Here is a 19,301-nt window from a genome sequence, read left to right as displayed (position 1 = left end):
GCTGGATGATTCACATCAGTAGTTGTTGTGTGTGTTTACTAATTGAGTAGCTAAATTTTCATCTCACAAGACCCACTGCCATCATTTTCTATGGAAAGAAACATGGGATTTTTCTTTTGATTTCATCTCCCATAATCTCTCTATTCCCTGGCATTTGTTCCTCACGCTGCTCAGATGTTCATGACCCTTCATGTTTCTCCCAATTATCAGGTGCAGGATGTCAGTCCAAGAATCTCAGTGTTAATAAGACCCTCTATTGTAACTGGAGCGGCAGAGAAAACAAAGTAAGGCAATGTAGTGAGCTCAGAAGAGAGAGAAGTACAAAATCAGCACTGAGTCACCTAATTGCTGGAGGTGGAGACCTGTTTTTAATGAAAGATGAAAGGAGTCCTTAATTCCCCCTCTAAAGATAAGGAGCCCTACCAGTTTGTTGTACGTTGGGTTTTTAGTGCACAAGCATCCTGTGTATAAACAAAACTTTGGACTGCAATTAGGCAAGTGGTATAAACGTAACAATGTCACCATCACCCCAGCTGATATAAAAAGAAAAAAAGTGCCATTAAAAATTAATAGGTCTGGGAGTCCAGAGACCTCAGTAATAACCAGCGGAGTTTCCCATCTGTAATAAGTCATTTTTTCAATTTGCTGATACTTGAATAATTCCTTGGAGTCTCCTAAATTGCACAACCCTGAAATCACAGAATCGCTGAACGGGAAAAAGACGTTTACCCAGCAACCTGCTGTCTCCTTTCCTGGAGCATATCTGACCTATTGCCAACACATAATGCTAGTTTTGGAACTATAATCCCTTCACCACACAGGATTGCTAAAACTACACAAACAATCCACACTTCTTTAAAAGCAGATCCCCTCTCTCTCACTAACCCTTCCAATTTCTGAGAAAGAGTAGCAGGAAAAGGCCTGATTTTTAATATCTTCTGTCTTTTGCCAGGTGTAGACCCTGCTCAGGTAGAATTGTGTATCAGAAGCTGAGCTGCTTTCTCCTAATAACAGCTGCTGGTACAACACCCAAGGGCTCTGTCATACATAAAGCTGTGCACAGAGCTATAGGTAAGTGTGCTGACTTCATTAAAAGGCATAGAGTAAATCTTCAACCTCAGCAGCAAGAAATTCAAACTACGTCTCGTCCCGTTGTACTGCTGCAGGGATAATATTGAAGAAGGAGATTGTAGAAGTTCTTCCACTGCATTAGATGGTTTTGTGTTCCCACTTCTACATAGGCTGCAGGAGGATAAAGGATGCCAAGTAACACCTCAGTGCCAAAAAGGAATACAGCATGGTTTGACCTACGGGTAAAGGTACTCCTCTGGGTTTTTTTCCTAGGTTTCAGAAAGCTTCTTGGCACATGGCAAGACATTGGAGTAAGTTGCAAACTACAGTCTTCCCTGAATTTTTAAAAAATTGGCAATGGTGTGGCCATTCACACCATAGCTGCTGTTTTCTAATTGTTTACCAAAGCTAAGATAGATCTATTTTATCATGAAAAAGCTGCAGGTGTCAGTTTCTCTTACTAGTTAGAAGCTATCCTAGTTCTTTAGGAATGGAGAATAGGAGCACTTGAAAAATTCAGCAAAATGGACTTGCTTGTGGCTTCCATTAAAAACAAAGTCAGCTTTTGAGTGTCAATGCTGAGATGAAACAAGTATGTTACCTATGGAAGAAAGTTTGTAATGTTAACGATGATCAGCTTTTGACTCCTTAAATGCCACCTTCTGCTCTAGATATCAAAATGCAACAGGAAACTGGAGCACTCTGTTTTTAGAATGGAGATACGGACAAGGTCAAAATAAGTGTCCCTTAAAACCAGTCTTCATCAGTTTTAGCTGCTCTGGCTCTAAAAGGAGCATGCAACAACTTGTTTTCCGTCACTCTTTTGTTTTTTAAAAATGCTTCCTTACGTAGGCATGGTCTGGTGCTTTTTTAAAAGACACAGGACTTACTTAAAAAAAGAACAAATGCATTTCTTAATGTGTTTACTTTGAAAAAAAATTCTGTTTATTGGAGACTACAATTTTTAACAAAAAATTCATCAGTATTAAAGCAAAGATTTTCTAACCCATTTAACAGCTAGCAAAACCATCCTTCAGCGTAACGCTTCTTTTTATCCTGTCTTAAGAAAGACTTCATGACTGGTAGCAAAAAAATTCTCCTCCAGAAGAAAACTGCTTAAGCACTGCTCCCTCAGAGCAAAAGATGTCTTCAGTAACAGTCAGCTTCATTCTCCTCTGTGGTCCCCACAGTAGCAAGGATGTCCTCTAAGAGGGACTGAGGGCTTTTCTCCACGTGGTCACTACTTTTATTTAGTTCATCATGTAGCTCTTCTAAGTCTATTGTACCCAAAGCTAGCATCATGCTCTCTGGATCTTGAAAATCCACCCCATTACCACCATCTGTGGGGAAGTTCTGGGCCAGAGAACCCTGCTTTAGTGTCCTTTGTAACCAGGCAATGCCGTGTCCTGCAGATGAATCTCCAGCCTCTTGTGAATCCTTCAAGGGACTAATTGGATAGAAATTACCTCTTAAGACAAGCAGTATATGACAAGCTCTCTGACCTACCGGTTTGTCACAGTCACACAAAGACCGAAACAAAAAGCTGAACAGTTTTGCTCGGCAAAATATCTGCAGCGACTCATTCTGATGAATGGAACTAGTGACTGCAGATGAGACAGGGGCATATGGGCATTTAGGAAGGCCAAGTTGGCAAATAGTATGAATACAGAAAACTTCAACCAGTTCCAAACCACCAAGTCTGACTTCCCAGTCTAAGTCATGCTCCACAATTTGGATCACTCTAGAGACAAACTGCTCTGTATCTTCCAGCTGACCTGTGCAGCCTTGTCTCAGCCACTTGGTGAAGATGCTGATGACAGCCCTCCTAGGAAAGCCCTCTGGGTCTGTTGACAAGATTTCTTGAAGCTTTGCTACAGTGTTCTAAATGTAAAAAGACAAAGAGAAAGCACACTGAGGGGAGGAACATGCAAAGAAACAAGAACAGCGGAAGTAAAAAATCTAGTCTCTTCATTACTGGTTGTGAAATCTACCTGCATGAGACTGCAGATAACGTGTGAAGAAAGTTTTAAGTAGTACAGCAGTAAACTGATGTGTAGTTCTGCTTGATTCTGCAGTGGGCTACACAAAGTCATCATACCTCTTTATTATACTGATTCCCTATGACAGGTGACTCTGGAGCAAAGTAAGTAATGAAGGCCAGGTGTCCCACAGCAGTCACAGCACTCGCTCGCACGTAGCTTTCTGGATCCTCAAGAAGATTTTCTGTAAGCCTCGGCACCTCCGAAGACAGGAGAGACTGCCTGAACTCATCCTGGTCTGTAAACAAGACAGCAATCCAAAGAAGCGAGGCTTTATTCTCTCAGAGCATGAAGCTGTTTCCAATGCAAACAGTTCTTTGCGTCATACAAGGATGCCCACTGACTGTAGGGACAGCTGCCAGTGAGCTGAGCCCCTGCAGAGACCAGGCAGCTGCTCACAAGAGCACAGACGCCCTGTGTCAGGCTCCCCAGTTTCCAGCGGCTTGGTGACTTTCAGTCAAGCCCCGGTAGACACTGCAACTTGGAAAAATCCATTTACAGTTGTTCTAGCGGCAAGAAAAAACTTTCTCCGGGCAAGCAGGGACATAGTTTCCGCCTCATCAAACTTACACCTTTGCTTAAAGGAAGAAAAAATAGTCTTCCTTTCTTGTTGTCAAGGCATACGGCAAAGAAAAAGAATGCAACTGCAGCACTGAGAGGGCTGCAGGGTAAACTGCTAATGCAGCTGAGTGTGCTGGATACTTCCTTTGTGACCTGGGGACAACAGTAGTCGACAACATCCTGCTCTCTTCCAGCATCACAGAGCTACTGTAGGAGAATTAACATTACCATAGTGCTACCTGCTGCAAAGCCTGAGCTACCAGTAAAGTGGAAAATCAGTAATTAATCCAAAGCATGCAAAGCAGATCTAGGCTTTTAGCCTCCTAAATCCCAGCCCCCAGCCTGCTGAGTGAAACCAAACAGACTCTACTGCAGAGCAAACCGAAAAAAGGGAAAGTATTATCTGCCATTAAGCATTGTTACCTGCCTTGACATACATGTCTCAACATATATGACTGTCTCAACATCCCTCAGTTTAACTCACCAAAACTGCCATTAAGGAGGGCACAGCAGTCTGAGTTCAGCAGAAACGTAGGATAAGTTTATTAATCTTTTTGTCAGATTTTGATTATGATCCAAGAGTAAAAATCTTGACACTTCTTTCTTTTCTTACGCCTTCAGTTACAGGTCAGAGGATGCTTCACAAGGCTGACTGACTTTCATAACATTAAAAGAAATACTCCTCCAATCTGAACTGTTAAATCTCTGTACCTACCTCTCCAGTATTTAATCAGGACAGTGAGGAACTCCAGAGAAGAATCTCTTACTTCCCAGCAGGGACTGCACAAACGCTTCTGCAGCACCAGAAACACATCTGTAAAAGCCAAGTGACAAGCTTGAACGGACATGAAAGGCAACAAGCCTTACTGAAGCAATCACTGTACAACCTCTATATCATTTTATCTGATCATTTTATCCCTTTTGCTGCTGCTGTGTGCTTCTCCCCGAGTCCTTCAAAGCACTAAATTCAACATAATTGCGAACAAATGACTCTTAAGTGCTTTGAGCAGCAAACGTAGGCAAGAGTAGGTTTCATATATGCCACTAGCTGCTGTTTGTCCCAACTTGAATAGCTTAGTTACCTTCCAAAATCTTCTCAGCTTGTTGCCACTGACTGTTGGAGCAGGACAGTTCCTGCAAGCGCACCAACCACTTGGATGTAGCTTGAAATGTTTTCTTTAGAACCTGAAGCAATATAAAGCAGATTTACTTTACTACACGAGGAGGCATTGTTGCCTTTATGCTAGATGAAGTTTGTTTTAGCCTCAAACTCACAGAGAAATTCTCAGAGTAAACAAGTACATGCGCTTCCTTACTAAGAAGTAAGCCACAAATAAATGGTGCTTACATAACATCTCTAACAAACACCTAGAAAATGCCTGTTCTCAGCTTAGTATTATAAAGTTCTAGTACCTCCAGCTTTTGATTTGCAGTTGTCATCAGAGTCATTCAAAAAAAAACAAAGCAAGAAAATAAAACCCCTTAATGCAAAGAATTCAATACTTAAGGGCCATGTCAAGTTGAGTATGTTGGTGCTACTCTTAGATGTGATGGCTCCTGACTTTTCAGGAACACTCAATGTATTGGTCAGTTACTCGCTCATTAGTATTTTAGCTATTTTCTGCAAGCCACCCAGAACCAAGACAAGTCTCCTACATATTCTAATACAAACTGTGCTAAGAAACAGCTATTGTCAGACAGTTTCTCAGAACCATATCCCTCTGGGGCAAGCTAATAGACTTGGATTTCTCCTTAGTTCTACACTCACAGTAGGGCTGGTGTTTGGACTCTCCAGGTATGCCAGAAGGACGTCAAATAGACTTCCTATGAGTGTGTCGCAGCCTGAAACATAGAAAACAAAACTAAAGGACCAATACTGAGAGAAGGAGCAGTTGAATTGCAATTCAACTGCTGAAATACAATTTCAGACACTGGATTGTAAAACTGTTGTGGAGAAGAAAGCAAGTACAGTCCTCAGAGTAAAAGAGAAACATCCAATTTCTCAAAACCTCTAAAACCTTTTTAATTACAGCATTACCTGCCCTAGCTTACCAGAGAAAGTAGGGTTAGCCGAGACAGTAGGAAGAATTGGAAAAAATTCTTCTTGAAAACAAGTTTCAGAAATGGAAGTGATGGTCTTCATTCAGAAAGGTCAGTGAAGGGGAATGAAAAATTCTGCAACTACAGAATAGTCAAGTATTTCCAAAATTAAAAAAAATTAAAGTGCAAAGATTAACTCACCTTTTCGCTCTGAGAGTGCTGCTAGGACATCAAGAGCTGACCTCTGTACTCTAAAGGAATTGATCAAGATTCGGCTTATCGTGCTTCCCAGAGGAGAAGCCGGACTCAGGAAACCATTACAGAATTGTAATATTGTCATGAGAGAGCGTAGCAAAGATGTATAGGGTAAATCCACTGGCAAACGAATCTAATGCGAGGGGAGGAAAAAAAAGAAAAAAAGTTTCCAGCAAAAGTCTCAAACGTGCATTCAGAGCAGGAGTTTTTCGTCAGGAGGAAGCAAAAATTGCAATTTCTAGTGTGTTCTTAAGGTACCACAGTGCTAATAACTACAAACAAATTATCTTCCTCCCTCCCAAGAACTATTGCACAGATGGAAGGAGATTCTTCTCACTGCTTGGGAAAGCAGTTCAATTTGTTTTTTCACTGGATCAATAATTGCAGTAGAAGTAAGGTATGGTAACAAAGCTTGTGCAGATGGATTTGAACTAAGCGCAGTCTCTCTTTACAAGCCTCAGTATTCCTCTGTTTTCCTATTTGGAGTCTACTGCGCTAGATTTCTTTAACGTATGGAAGCCCTCACTGTCAACTCCTCTCCACGTTCTGTTAAGCTCTACTGCAAAAGTTTGCAACCAATCTTAACACTGTCTTTCAAGGACCAATTTGATCCCCAGGCTTTCTTCTTTCTCTGAATGTTACCAGAGACAGCAGCTCCTCCAGATGAGCGAGGGTCTGACACAGGAGACTAGCACAAGATGACTTGGAGGACAGAAGACTTTCAACAGTGATGGGATCACTAACAGACTCATCCAGCAAACCTAGAAGACCAAAGGAGGGAAGATCTCGGGTTGTTAGTCAATACAAAGGACTGTGATTTTTAAAGCTAATCAAGATATTCAGGTGATGTAGTATGAATATTCCTTCAAATGCAACTGTCAGTAGGATGCTGCACTTCACCACAAACACTGCTACTGTCCTTGACTTCTTCTATTCTTCCTCCTCCAGTTTTGTCTGCACCAGACATTTAAAACACTGGCAAGCAGACTAGCCTCTAACTTTTCTATCACAACTGTACCTGCATATTCCAGAGGCTGGGAGGCTGCTCTCAAAATACAGTCCATTGGCTGAAGTAGAACAGTCAGTGCCTGAATCCTCACATCTTGTGGGCTTCAAGGAGGAAACAGCAGTTACCAAAACAAGAACACTTCAATTCCTTCCCAAACATCTGCCCCCAAATGCTGAGCAGAATAATTTTTTTCATGCAGGCTTTTAAACAAGCCAGCAATGACAGAGCAATGAAAGTATTATCATAATTCAAGCCTTCTTCCAAGCTTCCCTGGCTAACTGAAAGCAGAGGAGAAATGGCTCTGGAATTTAGAAGCAGCCTTATCAAGCTATGCAAATAGACAGTGGGATTCTGTGTAAGAAGGAGGTTTAGAGAAAGGCATTTCTTGTCAACAAAATGGTGTCCTTGTATCTTAAGACACAGGTGTTACTTAGCCTGTAAATCAGTATCCATATGTGCTGTATTCATCTGATGATTTCTTGATGCTTTTTCACTACCTAAAGGGAAGTTATGGAGAAGATGCAGGCAGACTTCTCAGAGGTACACAACAAGACAAGAATCTTAAATTGCAACAGGGTAGATTCCAACTGGATATACAGAAAATACTTTTCATAGTGAAATGAAAGTGGTTAAGCACTGGAACAGGTTGCCCAGAGAAGCTGTGGAATCCTCATCCTTGGGGATGTTTGAAACTTGAATGGTGAAGGCCCTGAGCAACCTGATCTATCTTTGAAGTCAGCCCTGCAGTGAGCAAGAGGTTGAATTAGATCACTTCTACAAGTTCCTTCTAACCTAAGTTATTCTACAATTGCCGGCAAAGTCTCCAGATGCCCACTTCTGCTGGACAACAGTGAAAGCTCTTACACTAGTCAGTGTTTTTGTGAAAGAGGAAACTGAACCGAGACTACTGGATTTGACAGGCAGTCCAATTATGTCCATCTTAATCAACGCTGGCAGTATAAAGTCAAAGGCATTTGCTATTTCTTCCTGAAATTGGCTGGCTGTAGGTAAGATGCAAGTGTATACACATAAACATGATATTGGCTCCTTTCATTTCTCTCTCTTTGAAACTGTATTATTCTCACTATCAGTGTCTGAAGTTTGTTAGCTACTGGCATAGTTCTTGCCAACCAGTCTTACATATTAAGGAATGTAGTGGAAAATGCAGTGAGGAAAAAAACCAGTTCTTGGAAAGACACCAGAGATATTAGTACAGAAACATTTGCAGAGTACAAAAATTTCATTGCAGTAAGTCCTACCATTTGTAGAGCCTCAGAATTCCCACTGCCAAAGGACCCGCTTGTACTGGGGTTAAGTGTTCCAGAGCAGAAGTTACTAATGCCCAAAAATTGCCTTCAGTGTCACAAAACACAGGGGACCTGAGAAGAAAGAAGTGTAAGTAGTATGTCTTATGAGACAGTGGAAAACAGATATCTCATCACTGGATCCAAGGTCCCAGAAGATCTTTACCATGCCATGTTAAGCAAAAGATTCGCCAGCATGTGCTGTGCTTGAACAGTCTCTTCCGTCAAAAAGGATTCTATTTGCTTTGCTATGCCTAACCAAAGTACTTCAGTCCACGTAGCACGACAACTGCCAAACAAACTAGTTAACAGTTTTAACGACTGCTCGATGTGAGAGGCAGAGCTGGACTGAAGGGAATCTTCTATACGCTTTATAATCATTTGGGCACACGCTGGCCAGTCACAGTCCTTTGTACTGAGAGGTTTAGTCGTTTCAGACTCTACAGAGAGGGTGAGCATGTGCACCAGAAGCTGACTGGCAGCTGAAGCCACAAACAGGCTGGGATCCCCTTGCAGAGTGAAGATCACATCTATGCCTCCTGTGTGAAAACAAAACAAGTCACTGGAGGAAAAAACAACAGCCTTCCTATTATGAGGTGGAGCCTTGTTGCACTCCAACCATATATTATTCTAATTCAAGTACCACACAGCTTTAAACGGTGTTGGTGGGGTTTTTTATCCTTTATTTTGTAGTCTCTACGGCATTTCAAAGTCAGCCAGTCCTTAGCGACAAATAGACAAACAAAAAGCAAACAAAAGAAGAAACTAAAATTGTTTTCAGATCCTCAGGTGTTTTAATAACTTAGAAACAGAAGAGGACTTCAATGTAACATCAGTAATATTAGGAGAGTTGACAGCACACTCACTGTTAATTTATGGAAGGAGCCTGTACCATCTCCGGACACAACCAGTGGGAAAAACATGAATGGCAGCAACAGTACTACTTTTCCATCACATGGACAGCAGCACATGCTGCACGTTAATACAATCCAGTCTTTTAGGCCCCTCTGTACATGGGATCTAAAGCTGGTGTAAACAGCAGAATTTACATACCTGCGTAACAACAATGGGACTGCAAATGTGTGCAAGTATTAAGAGATAAACGAGCCCCCAGTTAGTTTTTCTGCACTAAAATCATATTGAAATGTACCTTTTAGTGAGAGTTACGAATAAGAATACAAAAGGCTTTTAATAAGCTATTTTTATCATGTGTTTCATAAGATGTGCCTCTCTTCCCTCTAAAAAGGGCACCATCTTCAGTGTTTGGGGGGAAAAAAAAAAAAATTAAAAGCATAACTAATTTAACAAAAAACCCACCATCTTTCAATGACTTCAGTGTTTTTGACAAATGGCTTATTTTTATCTTAAATAAAGGAAGACTCCTGTCTCTCTCATTTGACATCTGAGCAACAGACTGGAATGGAAGAGACAAAGAGGATTTGGGGAGTTACCAGTCCGAGAAGTACTCACCACCATTGCAGAGGAAGTGGAGGGCAGGCTGGTGATGCATCATGCTGTGCACACCCTCCACCCAGCCACTTCGCACAGATGCATCTTCCCACACTGCGCCGTTCAGAGGCCCATCCCTGCCAAAGAGCCTGACCAACAGCTTCTCCTGCTGAGGCCAGAGGAGAACACACAGAGTAAACGGTAAGCAAAGGGGCTCAAAAGGAGTGGAGAGGCTGCTCTGTCATCCAAGTCAAGAGTATCAACAGTGTAGTGAAACCTTCTCTTGTTAGAAGTATCACTAAAATAGAAAATTTTCAGAATCCCACGCTTAAACTCAACATATGTCTCTTTCATGGACGAAGCAACAGAGGTGTTCAAAACCAAAATTGCTTGTTTTTAAGATGCTAGGGACAACTTATGTCTATATCAGTTCCATTAGACTGCTTTATTCAGTTGTATGCAACTCTTCCCTGAAGGAAGCCTTTTGGGTTTTGAGTTTTGTACTATAAATGTATTCTATTATAGAAAGCAGGGCTTTAAAAAGCTCCCTCAGTTTTGCAGGGAATCAGAGATTTCCTGTCAACCTACTATGGAGAGAAAACTACATCTGTTAGTGCAGTTTAAATCTACAGGATCTGTCCAGGGATAAAGTATTTTGCAATGACTGCTGTGAGATAGTGTTATCCCGTATACTGTTTTGAACTGAAAATGAGAAGCACTACATATTAGCATTCATAGTACTACTGTGGGCAGAAGTAAGAAGACAGCAGCTTTACATAAGAACTGAAAAGGAACAGTATAAGTGTAGGTCTTCATTATCATATCACTGTTTGCTGAGTTGTTTGATGTATGCCAGAAATTTTATAAGCGAAATACGTACATTTTCAGGTGTCCCCCATATAGAAGGAGGAAACAGACACGTGGCAGCAGATACCTGGGTAGCCGACTCACCTGCAAGTGTTGGAAGCGGTTTTCGGAAGCAGCAAGTATCCCAGCTAACCGCAGAGTAAAGGAGAGGATGCTCGGACTGGGCTCTGGCAGTGCCAGCACGGAGGTGATGAACTCTGTCAGACAGGGGTTGTCCTGCACCAGCTTCACCGTAGGATCTAGCGACCGCGTGTTGCCCAAGAAGAGGCCAGAAAACAGAAGGTCACTGCCAGCACCTCTGTCCTCTCTCATGACTCTAAGGTGCTTGCCTGAGCTGCTGTAACCCCTCACAGCTGACAGGGACGAATCTGGGTTCGCCTGAAGCCCAAGCCCAGGTACAGGCCTCAAGTACTAAACAGCGTTTTCAGGTGTCACCGAGGGAACAGCACCTCGGAGGGAGGCTTCCCCCGGGGCCCTGGCCTGCAGGCCTCCCTCCCCCTCGGACAAGTCCCTGCCGGTCACCGGCGGCCAGGGCTGGGGGGGCCCTGCAAGCGGCGGGCACTCACCGAACTCCGTCAGGTCCCGGAACCAGTCGAGCAGCTTCTCCAGGCAGGTGTCGTCGGAGCCGGGCTGCCGCGGGTCGGCCAGGGCGGCGCAGACGCGCGGCAGCAGGAGGGAGCACTCGCGGGTCATGGCGGAGCGGCGGCGGGCCCGGGCGACGGGCCGCGACTTCTGGACGGACATGGCTGGGGGTCCCGTCACCGGGAGAGACCCGCGTTACCGGCCCCGGCCGCAAAGCGAGTGAGCGAGTGTCGCAAAGGTGGGGGCGTGGCCAAGGGGATGGGTCAAGGGGCGTGGCCCGGGCGCGCTCCGGGTGTTCCGCCCGTGGCGTGCTGCCGTGGGGCCCCCACGGTTGCTCTAACGGCAGCGCCCGTGGGCGGCTGGAGCGGGGCGGCTCTCGGGGCCCTGCTCCGCCTGGCGTTGTCCCGGGCAGAAGCTGCTGGCGGAGCGGAGCCGGCCCTCGCAAGGGCTTTCCTGCCTTTCGGGGCCGCTTGGTGGCACTCGCGCTCCGCAGCGAGGCCGAGGCGCACCTGGCTGTGCCCTGAGGCGGCGGCGGAGCCCCCCGACCACTCTGCGCAGGCGCCGCCGCCCCCCGCCGCAGGGTGGAGCGCCGCTCGGCCGGGCCCGCCCCGCCTCACTGCCGCGCGGCTGGTTGCCATGGCTTCCGCAACCCGGAAGTGCCGTGAGGGGGGAGGCCTGCGCTCAGCCCAGGCCGCCGCGGCCGCCCCCTGCCCCGAGCCGGGCGCCATGGCCCGAGGCGGCCCCCGCCGCCCTGCCATCCCCTAAGGCCTCCCCGCCACCCTCCCGCCATGGCCCGGGGGGCCGGCGAGGCGGCCGCGGAGGGGGAGCTGGTAAGGAGCGGGCGGCGGGGAGGAGGAGGAGGAGGAGGAGGCGGCGGCGGCCGCGGCGGCGGCGGGCCCGGGCCTGCGCCTGCCTCAGCCCGGGCCCGGCCCGGGAAACGCTCCCGCCTGCCCGCGGAGCGGGGGCAAAGCCTGGAGACCCCTCAGGCTCGCCAGGCCGGTGAGGCGGTGGCTAGGAGAGGGAGGAGGACGGCCTCGGTCCGTCTCCAGCCCGCGGGGTTCTGGGTTCCGCCTGTATCTCCTTGGCTGACTGGTAGCGTGGCGGGGGGTGTTAGCGTTCGTTTCCTTCCCCCTCGGCAGCCAGATGGAGGTTTTGAGGCCCTTTGCTGGGAGCCACCATGTTCTCTTGTGTGTCGTAGGTGGCTCTTGAGCCTGTTTTGCAAGAGCAAAGGTACTGTGAAGGTTTCCAAGGACTGGGGTGTTTTTGTTATTGCAAGTTTATATCCTGGTGAATGTTTTGTTGTTTACCATCTCTTATCAAGGCTGGGTGCCTTCCATGTTCTCCGATTCCTAATGCGATAGCTGCAGTTAGGTAGAGAGATCTCCTGGAGTGATAAAAAGGCCTTAAAAATAACAAAAATAATCAGTGTGCTGCATAGAACATTGCCTCAGGAAATTAAAAACCATATGGCATGGTGTGTGAGATGTATACCTGCTTGCTCTCAACCAGCACAAAAAGCTGTTTTACCTGCTCTGTTGTTGTTAATCCCAGCTCCTTTTCTGTCAACAAGGGTTCTCAAAAATGCTTCACCCTGCCCTGCCTCTCACAGAGATAGATCAGCATCTGTCCAAAGAATGGTGCTGCAGCTGTGAGCACCATGGAGTCAGCAGCAAGTGAAAATGTTCTTTCTGCGAGGGCAGCATACATTCTAATAATTTGAAAGCAAAGTGGAAATTTTGCTTCTGCTGTGGATATGCTTACATTTGAGAAGCAGGGAAACTTCTCAGCTCAATCTGAGGAAAAATTAACCACTTTTTTGATTCCTTGGTTTGGGGTTTTTTCCTCAGGCTCATCACTTCTCCAGTTGAGTTTACTGAACGTTCCCATAGCATAGCAAGGGTAGGAACAAGTGAGTGAGGAAGGAGACAGACGGATGAGTTGCCGTTTAACTCATAATGGTGGAGAAATTAATGCAAAAGCGGCATCTGAAGGTTCAGCTGTTGTGATGCGCTGAAGTGCATAAGTCTCTGTGGGTCGAGTCTGAAGTGACTTGCACTATATCCCACAGAACATTTGTGTTATAGCAAACGGTGCTGGTTTTTGCGACGGTGGTGACACATTTACCATTTCAATGTATTGCACTCAAACTTTATTGTGATAGTAACAGGATATAAAGTTTTCTGGACGTGTGTTAAAACCAATTACTTAGTAGCAAATGTCACAGTTAATGTCTCTATTTCCCAGGGAGGTGACAGCCTGTCTGTGATAACCTGTGAGTCAGATACAGAAATGGTGAGTTTTATTAATGGCGCTCTGCGGGTGAATGCTTTAAAAGGCCTCTCGGCATGTTCTTGCACACAGTTCATCCACGTGATGCCTCCTGATTGATAAGACCTCCTTCAGAGAGGAGAGCTAACAATGTTATTGCAACATAGTTTGATTCAAAAACCTCCTCTAATTCCAGATGTAATTCTGGCTTCTAAATTCTTAGCACTGGGGGCTGCAAATGATGTTTGGCTTCATTTTGCTGTTCTGTCAAGTTATGGGCCTAAGTAATCCTTTTAAAGAGTTTTAATGGAATTGAATAAGTCTTTCCTTTAGCTAAATGGTTCTACGGATCAGCCTCTACTCTGTGATCATCTTGAATTTACTGCTACTTGCATTTAATACTGATGGGGAAGGTCTTAGTGTTCTGAGCATGAACAGACTACTTGTTATCTGTAGCATAAAACTTCAATAGGCACCACCTCAATTCTGGTGATTATTGCTTGTGACCAAATCTACATATACTTAATGCTACTATTTTTATTTTCCACACAGAAGACTTTGTGTTATTAGAGTAAGTGCTTTTCATACAAAATGGAGATTGAAGCCAATTTTGAGATTATATACAGAAATCTTTGAAGAGTGGAATATTTTAAATACATTAAAAATTCATATTCTCTTCCAGAAGTTAAAGAAGAAAATTCTTCACAAGCCTCCAAAGTCACCAAGTAAGTTCCAAATTTTTTTCTTCTGCTTCTGTTATTGCAGAACAAGATAGTTTTCTGTGGGACACAGGAACCGGAAGATTTATTTGAAACGACATCTTATTATTCTCTTCAGAATTATTCACTGGTGTGTGCAGACCACATCTCTCTGAGATTTGTTCTGTAACCAGTGAAGTTAGACTTTTATAGGCTAAATATTAAAGTTTATGGGTTAGTTGTAATTCTTGATTCTCCAGCATAAACTATTTTCTTTTCATGTTGTCCCTTTTAATGGCAAGCATTCTGAATTTCTTTTTTCTCTTTATCTTTTTGGAGAAATGCTGATACTTGCTGTGTAGAAAGAATCTAGAATTACAGGAGCTACCTACCAGCAGTAGATATCTATGTTTGTAGATTAAGCCGTTCTCTGTTTCATTTGTTGGGGTTTTTTTTCACATGACCTTAGAATTACAATGTTATTACTAGATGTGCAGATTTAGTGTGGGTTTTTATCTGTTTTTCTAGGTTTTATATACTTTTCCATTTACCTTCCTTTTTATACTTCCAGTGAATGTTTCAAAGATGACTTTACCTCAAAGTGTTGCTGATTATTTTGTTTCTAATAAATTAAATGATGTACTTTTAAATTTTGCTTTAGGTTGTGGAAGAGACATGTTCTTCTAGTAGATGTACGTCTGTCGTCTGTCTTTTCCTGAAATCCCTTTGCTTGCCAAAATGATGGAATTTAAAATAGCTGTTTAGTTTCAGCTATCATGTTTGTTACATTGCTTCTTACCATACTTCTCTTGGTAATTTGAAGACTAACTAGTTAGCCCATATAATGCACATCTATACTAAGAATTTTAAGTGAAATTAGTGTCAGTATTTGAACCTGACAGCCATACCTGAAATAGTAGTGGGAGGGCCTCCCCAGCAGCAGCATCAGACTGATTCCGTTCTTTGATTACTGCAAGAAAATTGCTAGTGGATTAATAGCTATACAATTATTTTTGCCATATGTATGTGTAGCATACATATTTTACTCATTGATAGGACATTTGTGTATACATTCATTGAAAGAACAATTTAATATATGAATTTAGACGTGCAGGTATCTTAAGGATGCCTATCCAAACTACATGTAAATATTTCTGCATACATTGAGTCATATTACTGTCACTATTCCTTTCTTCATTTTTTGGAATTGGATTTTTTCTCTATCGTGACTTTTTTTTTTTTAGGTGAATGTACCATTGCTCCACATAAGCCAGTATGTAGTATGCTGTTAAATTCTACTTTTATAAGTAATAGGACTGTGTCTGGGAACTTTAAAAGACAAGACAGAAAGAGTTTTTGTGACCTTGAACTTTTTAAGGCAATGCTGAGGTATTTTCTTTTCTTTTAGAGTCTCCATACAGCTCTAGCACACAACTGTATCCTAAAAAAGCTGCAGTTGGGCGATCTCTGCAGGGAACAGGCAGTGCACGTCTCGAGAGTGCAGCTGTAAAAAACTCAAGGCAGATGTGGCTGGGGTCACTGAAACAAGGTATGCATATGTGAATAGAATTCAGTGTTGTGGACAGCGTAACATATAAACTCTTAAAAAATAGATTTGTGTTTGATTATAGGCTATATAGGAAGTCATTTCACTATTATTTATTTGGGTGGTTGAATTTATCTGATCTTGAGGATTGGAATTTAAAGACGGAATAATTAACAGCATCTGTAGCTTTCTCTGTTGCATTTTCTCAGAATAAATCCCCAAATTTCATTTACAATTATCCCTGATTTTTGCATTTTGTTCCATTTTTGTTGGCAGGAATGAGCCATCCTCTGAAATCAGATGTTGGGCGAACCAACATTTCTAGTAGCACTCCAGAATATTTGAAGGAAGCTCTAGGAATGAAGAAGCCAAAACATTCTCGTTCTTCTAGTAATGGTAAACTATGTAATGGTGTGGTAGAGAAAAGTTAATGATCTTTTTTCCATGTAAAAACACACATTGCTTAAGATCTTGGCTTTAGTAAAGCAAGAGCTATTTCAGTTTAACCTGTATTAAAATATATGTGTCAAAATATGATCCATGGGATACTTTTTGAGATTTCTAAATTGGATAAGAGAGAGGTTTCCAAAATTTTTGAGCAATGAATCACTTTTAGCTTTCAGAACTTTTTGCAAATTGCCATGCATTTGCAGCTGAAAACATTGCAAATATAATATGGTTCAATGGGCCAGCTGTAGACAATTTATTGTGACTTTGCAAAACATAGTTTAGGAACCATTGATAGAAACCATCTGCTTGCCTGAAATTCCATGTGATTGACTCCTTTTACTTCTTCTCTAGAAAGTGTTTTATCGTGTGGTTGGAATATTAAAATCAATTGAGTTTTATGAGAAGAGCAAAATTTAAAACTTTCATCCTGCTTTTCTTAAAGGAGAACTGTAAACTTAAAAATCCTACTTCCATTTAAAATGACACCTATACTGTTACTGGTAATACACAGTTTCTGGCAACTTTAAAAGATGATAGACTTTTACATGTTAGGCATAAATAAAAAAATGTATTCTGGACGTCTTATAAAAATCTTTTGTAAGTAACTGATTTGTTGGGCTGAGAAGACTGCAGTCTTCTGTGAAATGTATATCTTTCTTGAGATGGATATTTTAATCTAGCACCAGAGAGAATTAATTAGGAGAAATTTGCTGTAAAATCTGGCAGAAGTTTCATACAGTAACATCTCCATTTCACCTCCATTTCTAAAATTAATTTCCTTGCTGATTTTTCTTCTTCTGGGGGCGGCGGGGGGGAAGCCTAATTTCCAGTTTGGTGCTGTTCTTTCTTTGGTGCCGTTTTCCTTTAACTGTAAGGTGTCTGGTTAGTTAAAAATACCTCTTTCACATCTGCTGATTTTATGTACTTTTTTCTGTAGGCTACATTCCTGGAACTCCTGACTACAAAGAAAAAGAAGATATGTATGATGAAATTATAGAATTGAAAAAGGTACAGTTTCTCTGATACTTACATAGAAATCATAGGGTCGCTCCATCCACCTGTAGATGTCCAGGCTGTGTTGGTTCAGAATACTTTGGTTTCTACAACTGGGACATCCACCAAATTTTTTTGCATTTGTAATGTAAGGCTAAACTAAACTTGTGTCTGTTTAAGGCAATTTCATTGTTCTTATGGTGTGATAGATACTTCTGAGTACTGGATGTGGAAGCCTTGAAGTATACCCAGTCCTGAACCCCAGCCATGGCCCTAGCTGGACGCTGAAAAGGTTCATTGCATTTGGTTTCTTTGTCCCTCCACCTCCTTTTTTTTTTTTTTTTTTTTCTTTCCCCTTCTCTCCTGGCTGTTACCCATCACATTTTAACAATTTGTCAGTTGAGTTTAGTGCAGTGTGTGAAAGATGAGGACTGGACATGTTGAACACTAGGGATACCTATAGACAAATATCTTGGCTGTTGTAGATCATTTGTGTGAGGTTGCCTTTCTGTTAAACCTTTTCCTTTTATCTTTGCCCTGTCACCTCCCTTATCTGTCAACCCTGGTCCAGTGTGATGTGTGATGGTCTCTGTTTTTTGGGTTTTTTTGTCTTTCACTTCATCCTGACCATTGCAAGTGGATTGTTATTGACATCAAAATATGTTTCCATGTGAAAACTCAGTGTGTTTCCATTTCTGAAATGTGCTTACAATTTTTCTCCCCTCTTTTAGACAATACAAGCTCAGAAAAATGAGGGAGATCGAATGAAAACTAAGCTCCGTCGATTAGAAGAAGAGAACAATAGAAAGGATAAACAGATTGAGCAACTGTTGGATCCTTCCAGGGTGACTATTTCTTGGGGGGATAAAAGTGGGGCAAAAGAGTGCTGAGCAGTGTGATCCTCTTCTTGTCTCTCTGGATTTCAGGACTCTATAGTGTGTGGGCTCCTAGGAATGATGAGCTTGAATATGAGATGTGGTTGGTTGGTGTGAAGGGATTTCTGTTTTGAGAATCTCAGCTCACCATTTTAGCTCGGTTCAAAGGAAGATCATGCCATGCTGTGCAGATAAGTTTGTTTAGCAAAGATACTTTTAATTTCTGAAGGTAAAATTAAAATGCTGTCTCTTTAGAGGCCCACTTTCTGAATATTTTGCCTGAGAGTAGAAGGGAGTTAACCTATTGCACGGTGACTGACACATGCAGTCCTGAGTCCTGAACCAGGAAGCAAAAGATGAGCCTTATTGTCAGACCCAGGAGGCTGAGAAGCATTTAGGGTCATAGTTAGAAGACCTGAATGTCACTGAATTCCTTGTGGCTGTCATTTTCTGTGTGCAGATCTACACCTTGGGAGAAGTGTGCTAATACAAAACAATGAGCACAGGCACTTCAGAATTTAAGCTGTTGGACTGTGAAATGACTGTGGAGATGAGTAGGCTAGAAAATTCTGAGGAAAGAGCTGGCAGAATATAGTAGCAATGTTGGTCACTTACTTTATCTGTCTTCTCTTGCAGGGCTCAGAGCTGGCACGAGCTTTGTCAGAAAAGACGACTGATAATGGATGGGTAATAGTTTCTTCATTACCTTTTGTTCTCATTTTTCTTTTTTTCCTGTTGCCAAGCTGAAACACTACTGATTAAAAAAACAAAATGAAGTAAGAAAGAATAAGCAATTAGGGAATCATGTAGCCATTATTTCTAAGTCGGATAAGACCAGTAACAAAGATCTGGAATTAACATTATTTTAGGGAGCCTTCTTTGTCACTGTCTTGAGTCTGTTTAGGGAGTATTCTCCCTATTATTTGAATTTAGCAGGGTAATGGGCAGAGTTGTTTTTATTTAATGATTGTGTATAAGCTGGTTATGTTACCACAGATACAAGTTAGGGATCTGATTTCCTTAGTGTTCTCTTTGTCACAGGGTAGCAGACATGCGTATGATTTACTAAGTACTGGAGTATGTAGGAATAAGTATATCTGGTTAGGTACAATTTATAAAGACAGTGCAAGATTATGGAGAAATGGAACTTCTGTGAAGAGATGGATTATTCTAGGACTCATGAGCTCTTTGTTCTATTTGTAGGTGGTCAGTGGATTAAAGCAGAAGATTTTCAAGCTAGAACAACAGTGCAAGGAGAAAGACAACACTATTAAGTATGACTCTGGAGGGGATA

General features: G+C 42.7%; 3 protein-coding genes across 7 annotated transcripts in view; 1 reads left to right on the top strand and 2 right to left on the bottom strand.

Annotated features, from left to right (window-relative positions):
• The window catches only part of EIF3B (eukaryotic translation initiation factor 3 subunit B), a 396,012-nt gene that overhangs the window by 92,528 nt on the left and 284,183 nt on the right, over window positions 1-19,301 (bottom strand). The window lies entirely within an intron of this gene.
• Window positions 1,982-11,412, bottom strand: BRAT1 (BRCA1 associated ATM activator 1). Of its 2 annotated transcripts, none has more exons than XM_075165302.1 (13): window positions 11,162-11,412; window positions 10,680-10,834; window positions 9,750-9,897; window positions 8,446-8,818; window positions 8,235-8,354; window positions 6,985-7,076; window positions 6,609-6,727; window positions 5,913-6,099; window positions 5,440-5,513; window positions 4,754-4,856; window positions 4,387-4,485; window positions 3,170-3,348; window positions 1,982-2,952 (listed from the first exon to the last, which is right to left on the bottom strand). In XM_075165302.1, the coding sequence occupies exons 1-13, from the start codon at window positions 11,337-11,339 to the stop codon at window positions 2,221-2,223; spliced, it is 2,559 nt and encodes an 852-aa protein (XP_075021403.1). In that variant the 5' UTR covers window positions 11,340-11,412; the 3' UTR covers window positions 1,982-2,220. The 2 variants fall into 2 exon arrangements, with proteins under 2 accessions (XP_075021403.1, XP_075021404.1); XM_075165303.1 differs by having other exon boundaries at window positions 9,750-9,894.
• IQCE (IQ motif containing E) overlaps window positions 11,847-19,301 on the top strand; it is a 28,059-nt gene continuing 20,604 nt past the window's right edge. For 3 of the 4 annotated variants that reach the window (XM_075165306.1, XM_075165304.1, XM_075165305.1), the window contains exons 1-9: window positions 11,863-12,007; window positions 13,422-13,469; window positions 14,128-14,170; window positions 15,552-15,692; window positions 15,966-16,085; window positions 17,077-17,147; window positions 17,864-17,977; window positions 18,644-18,694; window positions 19,211-19,281. In XM_075165306.1, the coding sequence (XP_075021407.1) occupies window positions 11,966-12,007; window positions 13,422-13,469; window positions 14,128-14,170; window positions 15,552-15,692; window positions 15,966-16,085; window positions 17,077-17,147; window positions 17,864-17,977; window positions 18,644-18,694; window positions 19,211-19,281 (701 nt within the window). In that variant the 5' untranslated portion in view covers window positions 11,863-11,965. Of the gene's footprint in view, window positions 12,008-13,421; window positions 13,470-14,127; window positions 14,171-15,551; window positions 15,693-15,965; window positions 16,086-17,076; window positions 17,148-17,863; window positions 17,978-18,643; window positions 18,695-19,210; window positions 19,282-19,301 lie in introns of all 4 variants that reach the window. The other variant, XM_075165307.1, reaches the window with a different exon arrangement.

This window comes from Calonectris borealis, chromosome 16 (genome assembly GCF_964195595.1).
Source record: "Calonectris borealis chromosome 16, bCalBor7.hap1.2, whole genome shotgun sequence".
Taxonomy (NCBI): domain Eukaryota; kingdom Metazoa; phylum Chordata; class Aves; order Procellariiformes; family Procellariidae; genus Calonectris; species Calonectris borealis.
This window is presented reverse-complemented; position numbering and strand designations above follow the sequence as displayed.